General features: G+C 45.8%; 1 protein-coding gene across 5 annotated transcripts in view; it reads right to left on the bottom strand.

The window, feature by feature from the left end:
- LOC110499549 overlaps positions 1-19801 on the bottom strand; it is a 61590-nt gene that overhangs the window by 1499 nt on the left and 40290 nt on the right. For 3 of the 5 annotated variants that reach the window (XM_036956354.1, XM_036956353.1, XM_036956357.1), the window contains 7 exons: positions 18430-18512; positions 14032-14125; positions 3843-5780; positions 3451-3738; positions 3213-3286; positions 333-557; positions 100-229 (listed from right to left, as the gene is read on the bottom strand). In XM_036956354.1, coding sequence (XP_036812249.1) covers positions 100-229; positions 333-557; positions 3213-3286; positions 3451-3738; positions 3843-5780; positions 14032-14125; positions 18430-18512 — 2832 coding nt within the window. The remainder of the gene's footprint in view (positions 1-99; positions 230-332; positions 558-3212; positions 3287-3450; positions 3739-3842; positions 5781-14031; positions 14126-18429; positions 18513-19801) is intronic. The other 2 variants (XM_036956356.1, XM_036956355.1) reach the window with 2 other exon arrangements.

Here is a 19801-nt window from a genome sequence, read left to right as displayed (position 1 = left end):
AGGGATGAATGAATCTGACAAAATGTCAAATTGAGAGTGAGTGCATGGCATCTTCCTGCATAAATGAATAAATACATATTAAAACATAGTTAAATGTACCTGCACCAGTCCCAGGTGTGTCTCCGTGAGGAAGAGCTGGGCCCAGGGGTCAGGTCTGGGGTCAGGGGTCGTTGTCACACCAACAGTAGTGTAGAGCAGCAGTCTGACCTCTCCCAGACTAGGCTTCTCTCTGAAAAGATGTAAAATGAAACTCAATCGTTTTTGTCTGTCTTCAGTTCTTTTGTGCTATGAGCTATCCTTTTCAAGACCAACAAATACTACAATCCTGCTACCTGTCCATGTTGCCGTGCAGAATATACACCAGGTCAGCTAGGGTCTTGTGGAAGTGACCAGACAGCCTGAGCCCAGCATCCAACAGCAGGTCAGGTACCTGGGCCTTCCAGTCCAGAGACAGCTCCATCAGATCCTCCTTCAGGAAGGGGTGGTGAGCCACTCGCTGGTCCCCAGGGGACAACACACCTAGCAGGGTCTGGGTGAGGGCCTGGGTGAGGGTCTGGCTGTGGAGGCACAGCAGAGGGTGTAATTGAAGATTTGATCAAATGTATTTCTATTATTCAAGCAACATGCTTTAGTGGCAGGCTGCCGTTTGTCGTCATGAATCTTGTCCTGGAGGCAGAACTGAGCGATTTCTGCTCGATAAGCCAGCTGCAAAGTACTTATATATATATATATATATTTTTTTTTCATCAGCCAACAATTCATGAGAACAAAAATGTTGCTCTTTAGTCTTAATTTAAATCAAATCAAAGTGGAAGGGACAGCATTTTAACAACTACGCAGATTTGAAACAAAACAGACAATCATAATATCAGTGAAAATATAAGATTCCCGGTATTGTTTCAAAACAAACTTTATAGGTTTTAAAAATAGTTTCTATTTGACAAATGAATCCCATGACGTACAGTAAGGCATTGGCTCCCAAGTGGCGCAGCAGTCTAAGGCACTTGCATCTCAGTGCTAGAGGAGTCACTACAGACCCTGGTTCGATTCCAGGCTGTATCACAAACGGCCATGATTGGGAGACCCATAGGGCGGCGCACAATTGGCCCAGTGTCGTCCAAGTTAGGGTTTGGCCTAGCATCCCAAATAAGAATTTGTTTTTGTTGCTATAGGGTGTTAAAACACCCTATAGTTACATTTTTGTTATTTGGACTCATTAAATAGATTTTGATTAGGGTCACAGAATTTAAGCAGCAAAGGCTGGACAAATATAATTTACCTCTTGTTTTAATATGTTAAAATGCTATATTCAGCATCCTATGTAGATACACTATATATCCACAAATATGTGGACACCCCTTTAAATGAGTGGATTCAGCGGGTTCAGCCACAACCGTTGCTAACAGGTGTATAAAAATCGAGCACACTGCCATGCAATCTCCATAGACAAACATTGGCAGTAGAATTGCCTTTATGAAAAGCTTAGTGACTTACAACATTGCACCGTCGTAGGATGCCACCTTTCCAACAAGTCAATTAGTCAAATGTCTGCCCTGCTAGAGCTGCCCGTCAACTGTAAGTGCTTTTATTGCGAAGTGGATACGCCCAGGAGAAGAAGAAAAAAAACAGCTAAAATCGGGAAGTGGTCGGCCACACAAGCTCACAGAATGACACCAGAGTGCTGAAGCGCGCAAAAATTAGTCTCCCCGGTTGATCACTCGCTACAGAGTTCCAAACTGCCTCTGGAAGCAACGTCAGCATAAGAATGAGGAGCAGGTATCCACATACATAAGTATGAGGACCATATTTTTCTAATAAAACAATGGCTAGAAAGGGTTGCAGGTTTTTGTAAAAACCAAATAGGATATGTCTGACCTACAAATTTGTTGTAATTTTTTTTTTTTCAATATTGAGATTCAACACCCCTGTGCTAGCGTATCTATTTATGTAGCTAGCTATTTATTTAACAAGCAAAAACAAAACAGAGCCCAACCTTAGCTAGCTAGCTGCTGGGAGGATGTCATGTCATTGGAGGAGTGAGTGACTGACCGACTGTCTGTCTGTATACCCATAGAGCAGTTCAAAGTGAATGATGGAAGGGCCGTGTGGCAAATGGCTTATTTGCATATAGGCCTAGTGTAGCTCTGATTGGCTATGGCGCAGTGGTCTACATAGACTCCGGAACTTGGACAAGACCAATGTTTTTATTACGTTTTACTTACTGCAGTGTCTATTAATTGTCTAAACGTCCATTTTATTTGATTTATTCTAGAGAATTCTCAAAACACCTTACTATACATCATCCCAAAACATTCTATGAAGTCATGAAAACGACCATATCTAAGTGCTCGAATGTTAGAAAATGTAAATAAAAAAAGTGACATTCTCCCTGAGGGTGTATATCAGTGGAGGCTGCTGAAGGGAGCACGGCTCATAATAATGTCCGGAACGGCGCAGATGGAATGGCAAACACCTGGAAACACTGCGTTTGATACCATTCCAGTGATTCTGCTCCACTCATTACCGCGAGCCAGTCCTCCTCAATTAGCCTCCTGTGGTGTATATGAACAGATTTCGATAAGATTTCGATAAGATTTCATGTTGCTAAAACGCTGTCAGTTCCACTTTAAAGTAAGGGTTAGGCATTAGGGTTAGCAGTGTGGTTAAGGCAGGGTTGAAAATCAGACCACGACTTTGTGGCTGTGGCAGATAGCTCTGCACAGCATGGTCACTGCCTCCAGGACAAGATTCAGGACAATAAATGCTAACCTGCATCTTAGTAGACCACACGAAGACATTAACCTACTTCTATTCAAGTGCTAACCTACTTTAAAAAAAATGTTTTATTAAAGTACGACTGATTGGCAATCGATCGTGACCAACTGATGGCTCCAAGCACACTTTTGTTTCCACTAGGCTAGAGGATAAGATCTGAGCACAGTGGTTCTCTCCTTTGGTTTCCACTAGGCTAGAGGATAAGATCTGAGCACAGTGGTTCTCTCCTTTGGTTTCCACTAGGCTAGAGGATAAGATCTGAGCACAGTGGTTCTCTCCTTTGGTTTCCACTAGGCTAGAGGATAAGATCTGAGCACAGTGGTTCTCTCCTTTGGTTTCCACTAGGCTAGAGGATAAGATCTGAGCACAGTGGTTCTCTCCTTTGGTTTCCACTAGGTTAGAGGAAAAGATCTGAGCACAGTGGTCCTCTCCTTTACCTGTGGGTGTAGAGGGTCAGGACACTCTCCTTAGTGGAGGCTGTGAGATGAAGACTCTGACCGCCAAAACCCACCTAGATGGATATTTAGATAGAAAAATCTAGATGATGATAATCGTGATACTACTGACGATAAAGATGGGGATAAAAATAATAAAAGAAAATAGGTAAATTATTTAATTGGTAGGACAATAAAATATTTTAATCGTTTTAAATTCTTTAAATAAAAAAATACCTACCTGAATCTCCTTGATCTGCAGCAGGGGGAGGTGGTGGAACACTGTCAGAGGCGTGGTCTGATCGGACATGTCAGGGTCAAAGGTCAGTGCGTAGAGGCAGGACTCAAATAAGAGGACGACAGAAGGGTGTGGGTGGGGCTGGCTGCAGTTGGCCACGCCCAGCCAGTAGAGAGCCACGAGTCTCTGCGAGGTGAAGACAGAAGGGACAACAGACTGGAGACAGCCCAGGAGGGTGAACACGGGAAGGGACTGGAGTTGAACCAGAGCCCCTGGGAACTCCACCAGTCTCTGAAAGAAAAATGATTTGATTTATTTTAATAAAGCAACATGGGAAGGCTGAATAATTTGGATTCACTTTGTACATTTCCTAATATGAATGACTAAAAACACACCTGGTAATATACCTGGACACCCTCAGTCCACTGCTTCGCCTGCCCAGGAACAGAGCTCTTCTCTGGACCTGCAGACCTGGCGTTGTCTCCCTGCTCTGTAGGGGACTGTGGCTTGCTGCCATCGGTGACATACTGTGGGTCCTCCTCCATCTTGATCTGGTCCTCTGGTGACCACAGCTCCTTCTTGGTTGTAATCTGTACCTCTGACGTAGATGGAGCCTCCTGTCTGCCTTCCAGAGTCCACTCCAGTTCTCGGATGGGATTCTGTTCCCCTGCTCTCCAATCCACTTCTGTACCAGTGTTCTGTCTATGTGGGAACTCAGTGGCATTCTGGGCTGGGTACAGGCTTGGTGCTGGGCTGAAGACAGTATTGTGGGTTGTAAGAGGGGGCAGGTTCATTTTTGGTGCGGTGTTAAGGTCAATAGCTCTCTGCTGTATTCCAGTTGACTCCACTTGCTGAAGATCATGAGTTAGCTCAATGGGAATGCTCCTGAAGTCATGAGTTAGCTCAATGGGAACGCTCCTGAAGTCATGAGTTAGCTCAGTGCTCATCTGTTGCACCAATGGCAGCTCACTGACTATAGAGAACACCTGACTGTCTTTAACATAGGAGAACATGTGACTCTCTCTGACCAATGAGAAGACCTGGCTGTCTTTGACCACTGACAGCACCAGACTCTCTCTCACCATTGAGACAACCCGACTGGGCCAACTGGAGCAGGCTCTTCCCACAGCTCCAGGTTTCAGACTCCCAGCCATTCCCCCATCTACAGGCTGCAGGCTCCCAGCCATTCCCCCATCTCCAGGCTGCAGGCTCCCAGCCATTCCCCCATCTCCAGGTTGCAGACTCCCAGCCATTCCCCCATCTCCAGGCTGCAGACTCCCAGCCATTCCCCCATCTCCAGGCTGCAGACTCCCAGCCATTCCCCCATCTCCAGGCTGCAGACTCCCAGCCATTCCCCCATCTCCAGGCTGCAGACTCCCAGCCATTCCCCCATCTCCAGGCTGCAGACTCCCAGCCATTCCCCCATCTCCAGGCTGCAGACTCCCAGCCATTCCCCCATCTCCAGGCTGCAGACTCCCAGCCATTCCCCCATCTCCAGGCTGCAGACTCCCAGCCATTCCCCCATCTCCAGGCTGCAGACTCCCAGCCATTCCCCCATCTCCAGGCTGCAGAATTCCTGCACTGTCCCAGAACTGCTGCAGGACTCTCGGGAGGGAGCTGTGGAGGAGACGCCACGTGTCCGGGAACCTCACTGACACCTCACTGCTGACCACAGAACCCATCCCATAGATAGAGACCTCAGTGCTGACCACAGAACCCATCCCAGAGATAGAGACCTCACTGCTGACCACAGAACCCATCCCACAGATAGAGTTCTCTTCCCCCAGAGAGTCTAGCTCATGCTTCCCCCCAAGCCCAGAGATCTGGGATACTCTGCTAACCAGAGCACCCAGCCCGGAAGCAGAGAACTGGCTCTCATCCTGCGCCTCCTCACCCCTAGACACCCTGCTAACCTGCTCAACCTCCTCCTCCCTCCTAGCCCCAGCCTGTGTCTCCTCACCCCTAGACACCCTGCTAACCTGCTCAACCTCCTCCTCCCTCCTAGCCCCAGCCTGTGTCTCCTCCTTGTAATTGTCTCCGTAGCCCTCCACCGTGGTCTTGGATGAATTCATCATGCAACGACTGAACTGGCCCTCCAATGCTGCTAGCGGTAGGCCGCGTACCGCCTGGCTGCGTCTGTGTCTGTCCCTGTCCAGCCGGGAGGCAGTGTGTTCGGTCTGGTTGTGGGTCTGTGTGTTGAGCTGGGACAGAGAGGCAGTGTGTTTGTCAAACCGAGAGGTCTGTGTGTATGTTGAGCTGCTGCTGGCCAGCGGAAAGTGTGCGTGGTGCGTTCCTTCCTCTGTTCCTCCGTCTATTCCTCCTTCGTCTCCTCTCTGCAGGTGGGATACAACAGCACCTAATGAGGTCTCTGCAGGGCCACTGTAACAGGCTACGGCCTTGTACAGTCTCCTGCTGCAGCCGTCAGAAGAGAGACCTGACAGGACACCTGGGCTTGTGTTAGGCCCCACAGTACACCCATCAGCCTGCTGGACCAGAGAGGACAGGTATCTGCTGAAGGGCCCGGTCCCCAGACAAGTCCTCCTCTCCCCATAACATCCTCCCTCTAGGCAGAAGTAGTGCTCCCTCCCATCACCTCTGACACCACCCTCCTGTTTCTGATTGATTACTGTAGTCTCCATTTCTTCCCTTCTCCCTCCCTCATGCGCGATAAAATCACTTCTGTTTCATGTTTCAACTTCAAAGTCATTCCTCATAATCAGGGAGCATGTCGTCTATTGTTAAGCCAAGAAACAAAAAAACGCATTTTAAAGTAAAAGGATAAAAAAAAGCCACGTTGTTAATTGAAAACAGGACTCAGCCATGGCATTGTTAATTGAAAACAGGACTCAGCCATGGCATTGTTAATTGAAAACAGGACTCAGCCATGGCATTGTTAATTGAAAACAGGACTCAGCCATGGCATTGTTAATTGAAAACAGGACTCAGCCATGGCATTGTTAATTGAAAACAGGACTCAGCCATGGCATTGTTAATTGAAAACAGGACTCAGCCATGGCATTGTTAATTGAAAACAGGACTCAGCCATGGCATTGTTAATTGAAAACAGGACTCAGCCATGGCATTGTTAATTGAAAACAGGACTCAGCCATGGCATTGTTAATTGAAAACAGGACTCAGCCATGGCATTGTTAATTGAAAACAGGACTCAGCCATGGCATTGTTAATTGAAAACAGGACTCAGCCATGGCATTGTTAATTGAAAACAGGACTCAGCCATGGCATTGTTAATTGAAAACAGGACTCAGCCATGGCATTGTTAATTGAAAACAGGACTCAGCCATGGCATTGTTAATTGAAAACAGGACTCAGCCATGGCATTGTTAATTGAAAACAGGACTCAGCCATGGCATTGTTAATTGAAAACAGGACTCAGCCATGGCATTGTTAATTGAAAACAGGACTCAGCCATGGCATTGTTAATTGAAAACGTCTTGAAGTGCTCCGTGTACAATGTGCCTTCACAAAACGTTAATTGTTTTCTGAGGTGGGCTCATTAAAAAGGTAATAGGTTTGAAATATTAAACTAAGAAACAAGCCATGGGAACAGGCATTTCATGCTCCATAAGTCTGTATCAAGCCGTGTGTGAGATTGCGTGCCCAAACAAAACGGACATCTGCACACTAACATACAATTTATAATGCATGCCCAATACATTCCATTATTGTAGGTGGTAGGCCAAAACGTGGAGAGAGGATTACACCCCCCCAAAAAATAATCTGAAAAAAAAAATCTGATTATTTTTAAATGGATAACATTTCCCCACGAAGATTTTTTTTTTTTTTAACTTAAATATCACATTTACTTACGTACACACCCCAGCCAGAAGCCATGGATTACAGGAAACATTCACACTGAGCAGAGCTTTCAAGGTGCGGGACGCTAACCCGGAAGCTTATAGGAAATCCTGCTTTGCTCTCCGACAAACCATCAACCAGGCAAAGCATCATTACAGGGCTAAGATTGAATCATACTACACCAGCTCCGACGCTCGTCTTATGTGGCAGGGCTCGCAAACTACAACAGACTACAAAGGGAAGCACAGCTGCGAGTTGCCCAGTGACACAAGCCTACCAGACGAGCTAAATAATTTCTATGCTTGCTTCGAGGCAAGCAACACTGAGGCATGCATGAGATCATCAGCTGTTCCGGATTACTGATCACGCTCTCCGTAGCAGACGTGAGTAAGACCTTTAAACAGGTCAACATTCACAAGGCCGCGGGGCCAGACGGATTACCAGGACGTGTGCTCCGGGCACGTGCTGACCAACTGGCAGGTGTCTTCACTGACATTTTCAACATGTCCCTGATTGAGTCTGTAATACCAACATGTTTCAAGCAGACCACCATAGTCCCTGTGCCGAAGAACACGAAGGCAACCTGCCTAAATGACTACAGACACGAAGCACTCACATCCGTATCCATGAAGTGCTTTGAAAGGTGGGTAATGGCTCACATCAACACCATTTTCCCAGAAACCCTAGATCCACTCCAATTTGCATACCGCCCAAACAGATGATGCAATCTCTATTGCACTCCACACTGCCCTTTCCCACCTGGACAAAAGGAACACCTATGTGAGAATGCTATTCATTGACTACAGCTCAGCGTTCAACACCATAGTGCCCACAAAACTCATCACTAAGCTAAGGATCCTGGGACTAAACACCTCCCTTTGCAACTGGATCCTGGACTTCATGACGGGCCGCTCCCAGGTGGTGAGGGTAGGTAGCAACACATCTGCCACGCTGATCCTCAACACTGGAGCTCCCCAGGGGTGCATGCGCAGTCCCCTCCTGTTCACCCACAAATGCATGGCCAGGCACGACTCCAACACCATCATTAAGTTTGCAGATGACACAAATGGCGGTAGGCCTGATCACAGACAATGACAAGACAGCCTATAGGGAGGAGGTCAGAGACCTGGCCGGGTGGTGCCAGAATAACAACCGATCCCTCAACGTAACCAAGAATAAGGAGATGATTGTGGACTACAGGAAAAGGAGGACCGAGCACGCCCCCATTCTCATCGACAGGGATGTAGTGGAGTAGGTTGAGAGCTTCAAGTTCCTTGGTGTCCACATCAACAAACTACAATGGTCCAAACACACCAAGACAGTCGTGAAGAGGGCACGACAAAGCCCCCTCAGGAAACTAAAAAGATTTGGCATGGGTCCTGAGATCCTCAAAAGGTTCTACAGCTGCAACATCCAGAGCACTGGTTGCATCACTGCCTGGTACGGCAATTGCTCGGCCTCCGACCGCAAGGCACTACAAAGGGTAGTGCGTACGGCCCAGTACATCACTGGGGCTAAACTGCCTGCCACCCAGGACCTCTATACCAGGCAGTGTCAGAGGAAGGCCCTAAACATTGCCAAAGACCCCAGCCACCCCAGTCATAGACTGTTCTCTCTACTACCGCATGGCAAGCGGTACCGGAGTGCCAAGTCTAGGACAAAAAGGCTTCTCAACAGTTTTTACCCCTAAGCCATAAGACTCCTGAACAGGTAATCAAATGGCTACCCGGACTATTTGCATTGTGATTTGATACCCTTCATATCAGTACTTTGTTAAAGCACCTTTGGCAGCGAATTCAGGCTTAAATCTGATTGGGTTTGACGCTAGGTAGTCTAGTGGTTAAAGCGTTGAGCCAGTAAGGTTGCTGGATCAAATCCCCAGAGGTGACAATGTAAAAATCCCCCCCCCCCCCCCCGATTCAGAGGGTTTGGGTTAAATGCGGAAAACACATTTCAGTTGGACAACTGACTAGTTATCCCCCTTTCCCCTTTTACAAGTTTGGCACACCTGTATTTATAGAGTTTCTCCCATTCTTTTCTGCAGATCCTGTCAAGCTCTGTCAGGTTGGACAGGGAGCGATGCTGCGAAGCTATTTTCAGGTCTCTCCAGAGATGTTCGATCGTGTTCAAGTCCGGACTCTGGCTGGGCCACTCAAGGACCTTCAGATACTTGTCCCAGTCGGAGGTCCTGAGCGCTCTGGAGCAGGTTTTTATCAAGGATCTCTGTATTTTGCTCCGCTCATCTTTCCCTCGATCCTGACTAGTCTCCCAGTCCCTTTCCACTGAAAAACATTCCCACAGCATGACGATGCCACCACCATGCTTCACCGTAGGAATGGTATTGGCCAGGTGATGAGCGGTGTCTGGTTTATTCCAGATGTGACACTTAACATTCAGGCCAAAGAGTTCAATCTTGGTTTCATCAGACCATATAATATTTTCTCCAGAGGAACTTTGGAGCTCTGTCAGAGTGACCTTTGGGTTCTTGGTCACTTCCCTGACCAAGGCCCTTCTCCCCCGATTGCTCAGTTTGGCCAGGCGGCCAGCTCTAGGAAAAGTCTTGGTGATTCCAAACTTCTTCCATTTAAGAATGGAGGCAACTATGTTCTTGAGGACCTTCAATGCTGCAGAAATATTTTGGTATCCTTCCCCAGCTCTGTGCCAACACAATCCAATCTTGCAGTTCTACATACAATTCCTTCGACCTCATAGCTTGGTTTTTGCTCTGACATGCACTGTCAACTACGGTACCTTACAGGTGTGTGCAATTCCAAATCATGTCCAATCAATTGAATTTAACACAGGTAGGCTCCAGTCAAGTTGTAGAAACATCAAGGATGATGTTTGTTTTGTTACTTCCGGCGCCGACAGAGATGGCCGCCTCGCTTCGCGTTCCTAGGAAACTATGCAGTTTTTTGGTTTTTTTACGTGTTATTTCTTACATTAGTACACCAGGTCATCTTAGGTTTCATTACATACAGTCGAGAAGAACTACTGAATATAAGATCAGCGTCAACTCACCATCAGTACGACCAAGAATATGTTTTTCGCGACGCGGATCCTGTGTTCTGCCTTACAAACAGGACAACGGAGTGGATCCCATGCAGCGACCCAAAAAAACGACTCCGAAAAAGAGGGAAACGAGGCGGTCTTCTGGTCAGACTCCGGAGACGGGCACACCGTGCACCATTCCCTAGCATTCTTCTTGCCAATGTCCAGTCTCTTGACAACAAGGTTGATGAAATCCGAGCAAGGGTAGCATTCCAGAGGGACATCAGAGACTAACGTTCTTTGCTTCACGGAAACGTGGCTTACTGGAGAGACGCTATCCGAGGCGGTGCAGCCAACAGGTTTCTCCACGCATCGCGCAGACAGAAACAAACATCTTTCTGGTAAGAAGAGGGGCGGGGGCGTATGCCTTATGGCTAACGTGACATGGTGTGATGAAAGAAACATACAGGAACTCAAATCCTTCTGTTCACCTGATTTAGAATTCCTCACAATCAAATCTAGACCGCATTATCTACCAAGAGAATTCTCTTTGATTATAATCACAGCCGTATATATCCCCCCCAAGCAGACACATCGATGGCTCTGAATGAACTTTATTTGACTCTTTGCAAACTGGAAACCATTTATCCGGAGGCTGCATTCATTGTAGCTGGGGATTTTAACAAGGCTAATCTGAAAACAAGACTCCCTAAATTTTATCAGCATATCGATTGCGCAACCAGGGGTGGAAAGACCTTGGATCATTGTTACTCTAACTTCCGCGACGCATATAAGGTCCTGCCCCGCCCCCCTTTCGGAAAAGCTGACCACGACTCCATTTTGTTGATCCCTGCCTACAGACAGAAACTAAAACAAGAGGCTCCCACGCTGAGGTCTGTCCAACGCTGGTCCGACCAAGCTGACTCCACACTCCAAGACTGCTTCCATCACGTGGACTGGGACATGTTTCGTATTGCGTCAGACAACAACATTGACGAATGCGCTGATTCGGTGTGCGAGTTCATTAGAACGTGCGTTGAAGATGTCGTTCCCATAGCAACGATTAAAACATTCCCTAACCAGAAACCGTGGATTGATGGCAGCATTCGCGTGAAACTGAAAGCGCGAACCACTGCTTTTAAATCAGGGCAAGGTGTCTGGTAACATGACCGAATACAAACAGTGCAGCTATTCCCTCCGCAAGGCTATCAAACAAGCTAAGCGTCAGTACAGAGACAAAGTAGAATCTCAATTCAACGGCTCAGACACAAGAGGCATGTGGCAGGGTCTACAGTCAATCACGGACTACAGGAAGAAATCCAGCCCAGTCACGGACCAGGATGTCCTGCTCCCAGGCAGACTAAATAACTTTTTTGCCCGCTTTGAGGACAATACAGTGCCACTGACACAGCCTGCAACGAAAACTTGCGGTCTCTCCTTCACTGCAGCCGAGGTGAGTAAGACATTTAAACGTGTTAACCCTTGCAAGGCTGCGCCCTCAGAGTATGCGCAGACCAGCTGGCCGGTGTGTTTATGGACATATTCAATCAATCCCTATACCAGTCTGCTGTTCCCACATGCTTCAAGAGGGCCACCATTGTTCCTGTTCCCAAGAAAGCTAAGGTAACTGAGCTAAACGACTACCGCCCCGTAGCACTCACTTCCGTCATCATGAAGTGCTTTGAGAGACAAGTCAAGGACCATATCACCTCCACCCTACCTGACACCCTAGACCCACTCCAATTTGCTTACCGCCCAAATAGGTCCACAGACGATGCAATCTCAACCACACTGCCCTAACCCATCTGGACAAGAGGAATACCTATGTGAGAATGCTGTTCATTGACTACAGCTCGGCATTCAACACCATAGTACCCTCCAAGCACGTCATCAAGCTCGAGACCCTGGGTCTCGACCCCGCCCTGTGCAACTGGGTACTGGACTTCCTGACGGGCCGCCCCCAGGTGGTGAGGGTAGGCAACAACATCTCCTCCCCGCTGATCGTCAACACTGGGGCCCCACAAGGGTGCGTTCTGAGCCCTCTCCTGTACTCCCTGTTCACCCACGACTGCGTGGCCACGCACGGCTCCAACTCAATCATCAAGTCTGCGGACGACACAACAGTGGTAGGCTTGATTACCAACAACGACGAGACGGCCTACAGGGAGGAGGTGAGGGCCCTCGGAGTGTAGTGTCAGGAAAATAACCTCACACTCAACGTCAACAAAACTAAGGAGATGATTGTGGACTTCAGGAAACAGCAGAGGGAACACCCCCCTATCCACATCGATGGAACAGTAGTGGAGAGGGTAGCAAGTTTTAAGTTCCTCGGCATACACATCACAGACAAACTGAATTGGTCCACTCACACAGACAGCATTGTGAAGAAGGCGCAGCAGCGCCTCTTCAACCTCCTGAGGCTGAAGAAATTTGGCTTGTCACCAAAAGCACTCACAAACTTCTACAGATGCACAATCGAGAGCATCCTGGCGGGCTGTATCACCGCCTGGTTCGGCAACTGCTCCGCCCTCAACCGTAAGGCTCTCCAGAGGGTAGTGAGGTCTGCACAACGCATCACCGGGGGCAAACTACCTGCCCTCCAGGACACCTACACCACCCGATGTCACAGGAAGGCCATAAAGATCATCAAAGACATCAACCACCCGAGCCACTGCCTGTTCACCCCGCTATCATCCAGAAGGCGAGGTCAGTACAGGTGCATCAAAGCTGGGACCGAGAGACTGAAAAACAGCTTCTATCTCAAGGCCATCAGACTGTTAAACAGCCACCACTAACATTGAGTGGCTGCTGCCAACACACTGACACTGACTCAACTCCAGCCACTTTAATAATGGGAATTGATGGGAAATGATGTAAATATATCACTAGCCACTTTAAACAATGCTACCTTATATAATGTTACTTACCCTATATTATTCATCTCATATGCATACGTATATACTGTACTCTATATCATCGACTGTATCCTTATGTAATACATGTATCACTAGCCACTTTAACTATGCCACTTTGTTTACATACTCATCTCACATGTATATACTGTACTCGATACCATCTACTGTATCTTGCCTATGCTGCTCTGTACCATCACTCATTCATATATCCTTATGTACATATTATTTATCCCCTCACACTGTGTACAAGACAGTAGTTTTGGAATTGTTAGTTAGATTACTTGTTGGTTATTACTGCATTGTCGGAACTAGAAGCACAAGCATTTCGCTACACTCGCATTAACATCTGCTAACCATGTGTATGTGACCATTAACATCTGCTAACCATGTGTATGTGACCATTAACATCTGCTAACCATGTGTATGTGACCATTAACATCTGCTAACCGTGTGTATGTGACAAATAAAATTTGATTTGATCAATGGAAACAAGATGCACCTGCATTCAATTTCGAGTCTCATAGCGAAGGCTCTGAATACTTATGCAAATAAACATAAAACATTTGCATAAATTGCTAAAAACCCGTTATCGCTTTGCCATTATGGGGTATTGTGTGTAGATTGATGAGGAAAAAAAATGAGGCTGTAACAAAGAATTCAGACCCCCATATTTTGTTGAGTGCACTGTACCTTAACATAGATTCATTAACATTAAACCATATTTCACCTTGATGTTTAACTTTCTTCAGGAAAACAATAGGTGAAAATGTGCCCCAATGTTACCTAGTAAAAGTTACCTGTCCACTTGCACAGTATCCATTCAGATGAGTGTAGGTGTAGAGGTGTGTGTGTGTTTACATACCATTACCGTACAGGTCTTTAGTGGAGAAGAGAGCACAGAGCTCCTCTGTTGTCTAGTGTCTCCAGTCAGTCCTGCTGCTGCTAGCATATCCATCCTGTTGGAGGAGGCAGCAGTTAAACCAGAGGATTTAAATAATACATTTGTTATTCTAAAATCAAGGACAACAAAAAATGACTTTTTAAAATCATATTTAGGGTGCCTATCCCCTTATAGCCCACTCCTTTTGATGAGAGCCCTATGGGACACACATAGCAGTTGGGTTTATGTTAAAATAATCTGCTGGCGGGTTTCTTAGTTTCTTAAAAAAAAGCTATTTTATACAGGGTAAAATACAAGACAATAAATAGGGCACAAAACTAATCTATTAAAAACACACTCCCTAATACATTTAGCCCTAGCTAAGTCTGCTGTCATAACATCTTGAGCTGAATATGTGGTTTCACTTTGTGTTCTCTCCTAACCCCCCCCCCCCATAGGGCTCTGGGCTAAAGTAGTGCACTATATAGGGTGCCATTTAGAATGCATTCTTTATCCTAAGGTGCTCGGGGGGGGGGGGGTTAGTAGAGAACACCGAGTGAAACCACACATTCAGCTCAAGATGTTGTGACAGCAGACTTAGCTAGGGCTAAATGTATTAGTGAGTGTGTTTTTAAAAGATGAGTTTTGTGCCCCATTTAGGGAATCGGTTGCCACTTGGGACACAGTCACAGTACTTTATGTTAAATCCTTCAAAATCTACACAGCCATTTTGTTTAATTTCACCGCGAGTTGAGTGTCTGCTAATCTTTATCCAGACATTGGGACTGTTCGACATTAAGTGTGTGCGAATGTGTTTTCAAATCTGATCATTAAAAACAGATGGCACGCCAACCGATGGTTGGTTTTAAATTTTGCCTCATAAGAAAAATCTTTAGCCATTCCCCATTCGTACTGCCACCCTTATAAACCACCGGTCTAAAAACAGGAAGTCAGGTGGTAAACCGTTGTAGCCACGCTAAACCATTGTGTCCAACACTACACGTGGCAAAGAATTGACGTCTTTCCTCTCCGTCTGTTCAGCTAAAATGGCCATTAAAAGGAGTGTGGAACAGGTCATATATCCATCCACCTGCTCTTACTGCCAGGATGAGACAGTCTGTGCTGCTCCAGAACCATGTAGTCAGAGACAGTCTTGGACAGGTCAAACTAATAAAAACCAGAGAGGTAAAAGCGCCGTCTACAAAGAGGTCGCCACCGATCGCCATCTCTCTGTCCATTTGTATTTATTATGGATCCCCATTAGTTCCTGCCAAAGACATGATTGTGGACTACAGGAAAAATTGATTTTCCAACCCTGGGCGCCGGCCTGTTCTGCTCTTGCTGATCAAAACCTTTAACTTTGCTGCTTTAACCAATGGCTGTGCTGTGTAGGTCTACAGTGGCAGTTCAGGAGGAGAGTCAAAGGCTTCTTCACTAAATAACGTGATTAGTCCCCCCACCCCCCTAATTTTTACACACACACACACACACACACACACGTGCACACGGACTAGCCTATTTGTTCTGTTATGTTTGGGGCCGATTCAGAATTATCTAAATGTACGTCTTTCCAACACACGTCTCAGTAGGCGGTATTAAGACTGACCTCATGCAGGGACCCAACGCTCTACGGGTGTAGCGACCTACACACAACGAATATATGTCATTCTGAAAACCCTCCCACTTGCTGGCCAACAGATTTTCTCGTGGAGTTTTCAGTACATTTACCTGAAGCCATCCCTTTAAAATACTGTGTACCTTTTAGTTAGAATTGTGTCCACAGACTAGAATATAATGGAGAGAACAGGTTCAGAATTAATAGGGATGAATTAAATAAATACATTTCTCATCTCCATTTCAGCACCAACTGGGATATTAAAAAAAATATTCTGATCTTGTATATAATTTTAGGGTTAGGAAAGTATTTATGAATCATAAAAAAACTGGTTTGGAAAGCCTTTACAAAACTAAATATACGGATGAATAAAAGTGGTTTGATTCATCCTGAAAGGTTGTCATATTTGAAAAAGGTGAGAAAAGCATACAATAGGAGGTTGACTAATAGTCAATATAAAAACAAACCTACTCCTCACTGAAGGACAACGGTCCCGACATCCTGAACACAAGGCTCCAGGTTTAAAACTGTGAGGTTGCAGTTCCAAAATAAGCTACATGACTACCTTTGTACAAATCATTTGGGACTAGTGTGATTAACTACTGCTAGCGACTCAGGAACAACTACACAGACCTGACCGAGGAAGGAGAAAGGTCAATGGAAAATGTAGGCTACAAACTGAAGGAAAACGAAGACTAAAATGACATACATATAAATGAATGTGTATTATTGAAAGGTGGCTCCTGATAGACTAATATTTAAAATGATAAGTGGTTAAAAAAAGAAAAAGAGAACTGGGTGAGAGAATGCCATGTGTGCAAAGCAGTCATCAAGGCAAAGGGTAGCTATGAAGAATGCCAAAAATAAATTATAATTTTGATTTGTTGGGGTTATATCCTGCCTGTTTGGGTCTCCCGCCCCCTCCCGTCTCAGCCTCCAGTATTTATGCTGTAGTAGTTTATGGTTATATGGGGGTCAGTCTGTTATATCTGGAGTATTTCTCCTGTCTTATCCGGTGTGACTTTAAGTATGCTCTCTCTAACTCTCTCTCTTGGAGGACCTGAGCCCTAGGACCATGCCTCAGGACTACCTGGCATGATGACTCCTTGCTGTCCCCAGTCCACCTGGTCGTGCTGCTGCTCCAGGTAATTGTTCTGCCTGCGGCTATGGAACCCTGACCTGTTCACCGGACGTGCCACTTTGTCCCGGACCTGCTGTTTTCGACTCTACCGCACCTGCTGTCTCTAGCTGAATGATCGGCTTAGAAAAGCCAAGACATTTACTCCTGAGGTGCTGACCTGTTGGACCCTCTACAACCACTGTGATGATGGTTAATATTTTACCTTTACAATGACGACCTAGGAACAGTGGGTTAACTGGTCTAGGAACAGTGGGGTTAACTGGTCTAGGAACAGTGGGGTTAACTGGTCTAGGAACAGTGGGGTTAACTGGTCTAGGAACAGTGGGGTTAACTGGTCTATGAACAGTGGGTTAACTGGCCTAGGAACAGTGGGTTAACTGGTCTAGGAACAGTGGGTTAACTGGTCTAGGAACAGTGGGTTAACTGGTCTAGGAACAGTGGGTTAACTGGTCTAGGAACAGTGGGTTAACTGGTCTAGGAACAGTGGGTTAACTGGTCTAGGAACAGTGGGTTAACTGGTCTAGGAACAGTGGGTTAACTGTCTTGTTCAGGGGAACAGTGGGTTAACAGCCTTGTTCAGGGGAACAGTGAGTTAACTGTCTTGTTCAGGGGAACAGTGGGTTAACTGTCTTGTTCAGGGGAACAGTGGGTTAACTGCCTTGTTCAGGGGAACAGTGGGTTAACTGCCTTGTTCAGGGGAACAGTGGGTTAACTGCCTTGTTCAGGGGAACAGTGGGTTAACTGCCTTGTTCAGGGGAACAGTGGGTTAACTGCCTTGTTCAGGGGAACAGTGGGTTAACTGCCTTGTTCAGGGGAACAGTGGGTTAACTGCCTTGTTCAGGGGAACAGTGGGTTAACTGCCTTGTTCAGGGGAACAGTGGGTTAACTGTCTTGTTCAGGGGAACAGTGGGTTAACTGCCTTGTTCAGGGGAACAGTGGGTTAACTGCCTTGTTCAGGTGCAGAACAACTGATTTTTACCTGGTCAGCTCAGGGATTCGATCTAGCAACTTTTCGGTTACTGGCCAATGCTCTAACCACTAGGCTACCTGCCGACCATCTATGAACATTTGAACATCTTGGCCATGTTGTGTTATAATCTCCAGCCGGCACAGCCAGAAGAGGACTGGCCACCCCTCAGTCTGGTTCCTCTCTAGGTTTATAATCTCCACCCGGCACAGCCAGAAGAGGACTGGCCACCCCACATAGTCTGGTTCCTCTCTAGGTTTCGGCCATTCTATGGAGTTTTTCCTAGCCACCGTGCTTCTACACCTGCATTACTTGCCGTTTGGTGGTTTTAGGCTGGGTTTCTGTACAGCACTTTGAGACATCAGCTGATATAAGAAGGGCTTTATAAATACATTTGATTGATTTGTTTAACAATTGTTTGGGTTACTACATGATTCCATATGTGTTATTTCATAGTTGTGATGTCTTCACTATTATTCTACAGTATAGAAAACAGTAAAAATAAATAAAAACCCTGGAATGAGAAGGTGTGTCCAAACTTTTGACTGCTACTTTTCTTACATTTAGAAAAGACTGTCTGGAGAATGGTTTCATTTTTTCCACACTTGAAACTGACATGTGCGCAAACGTATTCATGGTTTCCTCGTAAAAACTGACCCGGAATGGAAAAGCATGTCCTTGGACAGGTTCTCTGTAGGCTCGGAGAGGTGCGCCATGGACAGACTGGAGAGAAGTGCACTCTGGGGGGAAAAAACAAAACAAACATAAGATACACCTTTTGCGAACAGAAAACTGGGCATTGTGAACATCAGTGATCCCACCAATGGTCTTTATACACATATTGGTACCTAGGATCCACATGGATGAGGTCGAACTGTTCCTGATCAAATACGCTTGTAGTCTTTCCAAAGTGGGCAATTGTAAGTGACTGAACATGTCACTCTACCTTCACGTGTGTGCTCTTAAAATGTCTCGAATGTCCATTGATACGACGAGTATTCTGTTGAGGAAAATCTGGAGGGAAAGCATTTGCCTATACCGTTTACACTGGCTGTATTTTGTGCACGTGACAAACTTTAACTTGATTTATTTAAACATTTAAAAAGTCCAAAATAAAGATGGTCAAGTCACATAAAAAAAAAAAATCTAAATTCAAAATTACAATTACATTTTTTTTAAATGTACACAATACAAATGAAAATATGTGAGTGCTAAAATTGTTGCTAGAAACTCCTGTAGCCAAATTACTGATCTATATTTTTTTTTAAAGCTGAATTAGTAGCAGTAGTTTGGGTACCTTTTCTGGTTAGACTTTGGGCATGAAAAATGTTCCATCTCCAACCTTCTTCTCAATATTCAAAACAGAAACGTGGTTCTGCTTTTTGGTGCTTGGTCGATGTGTCATTCTGGTCATGCGCACCACGACCGACGTAGCTAGTTGGTTAGCCAAGCTAGCCAGTAACTGCTCCAGTATGTGTTTACCAGTTATACCGTTTTAAAAACGTTATTTTTTTTTTCTGTTCCTGCCCAAAGTCCACCTTTAACATCAGCCATTCTTCCAAAATGGCACACTATTCTCTTTATAGCGCACTACATTAGACCAGGTACCATTTGGAATGTAATTCACATACACATTAAATATACCATTAAATAAAAAAGGACTTAACAGCCTTGATCTGTTCCATTAGCTGTTGAATCTGCCTCTAAAACATATGGGTTGCATCCCAATAAATGGTACCCTATGCCCATTTATAGTGCCCTATGAGCCCTGTTTCAAAAGAAGTGCACTGTGAAGAGGAAACAGGGTGTCAACTTGGGACACGGACCTACGCGATTGAAAAGAATAGATTGCTACTATTACAGAACGCGGTGTTATTGAGACTATTACCCGAGGAAACAGTTGGGTAACACTTCACTGGAACCCTGCAGGTTATAACAGAACATTGGTCATAAGCATACCTTTATGATGTCATAATGATCCTGTCTAAATACCAGCCGGGTTCCAACCAGGACTCATTAACAGACAGAA

The sequence above is a fragment of the Oncorhynchus mykiss genome, chromosome 20, assembly GCF_013265735.2.
Source record: "Oncorhynchus mykiss isolate Arlee chromosome 20, USDA_OmykA_1.1, whole genome shotgun sequence".
Classification (NCBI taxonomy): domain Eukaryota; kingdom Metazoa; phylum Chordata; class Actinopteri; order Salmoniformes; family Salmonidae; genus Oncorhynchus; species Oncorhynchus mykiss.
This window is presented reverse-complemented; position numbering and strand designations above follow the sequence as displayed.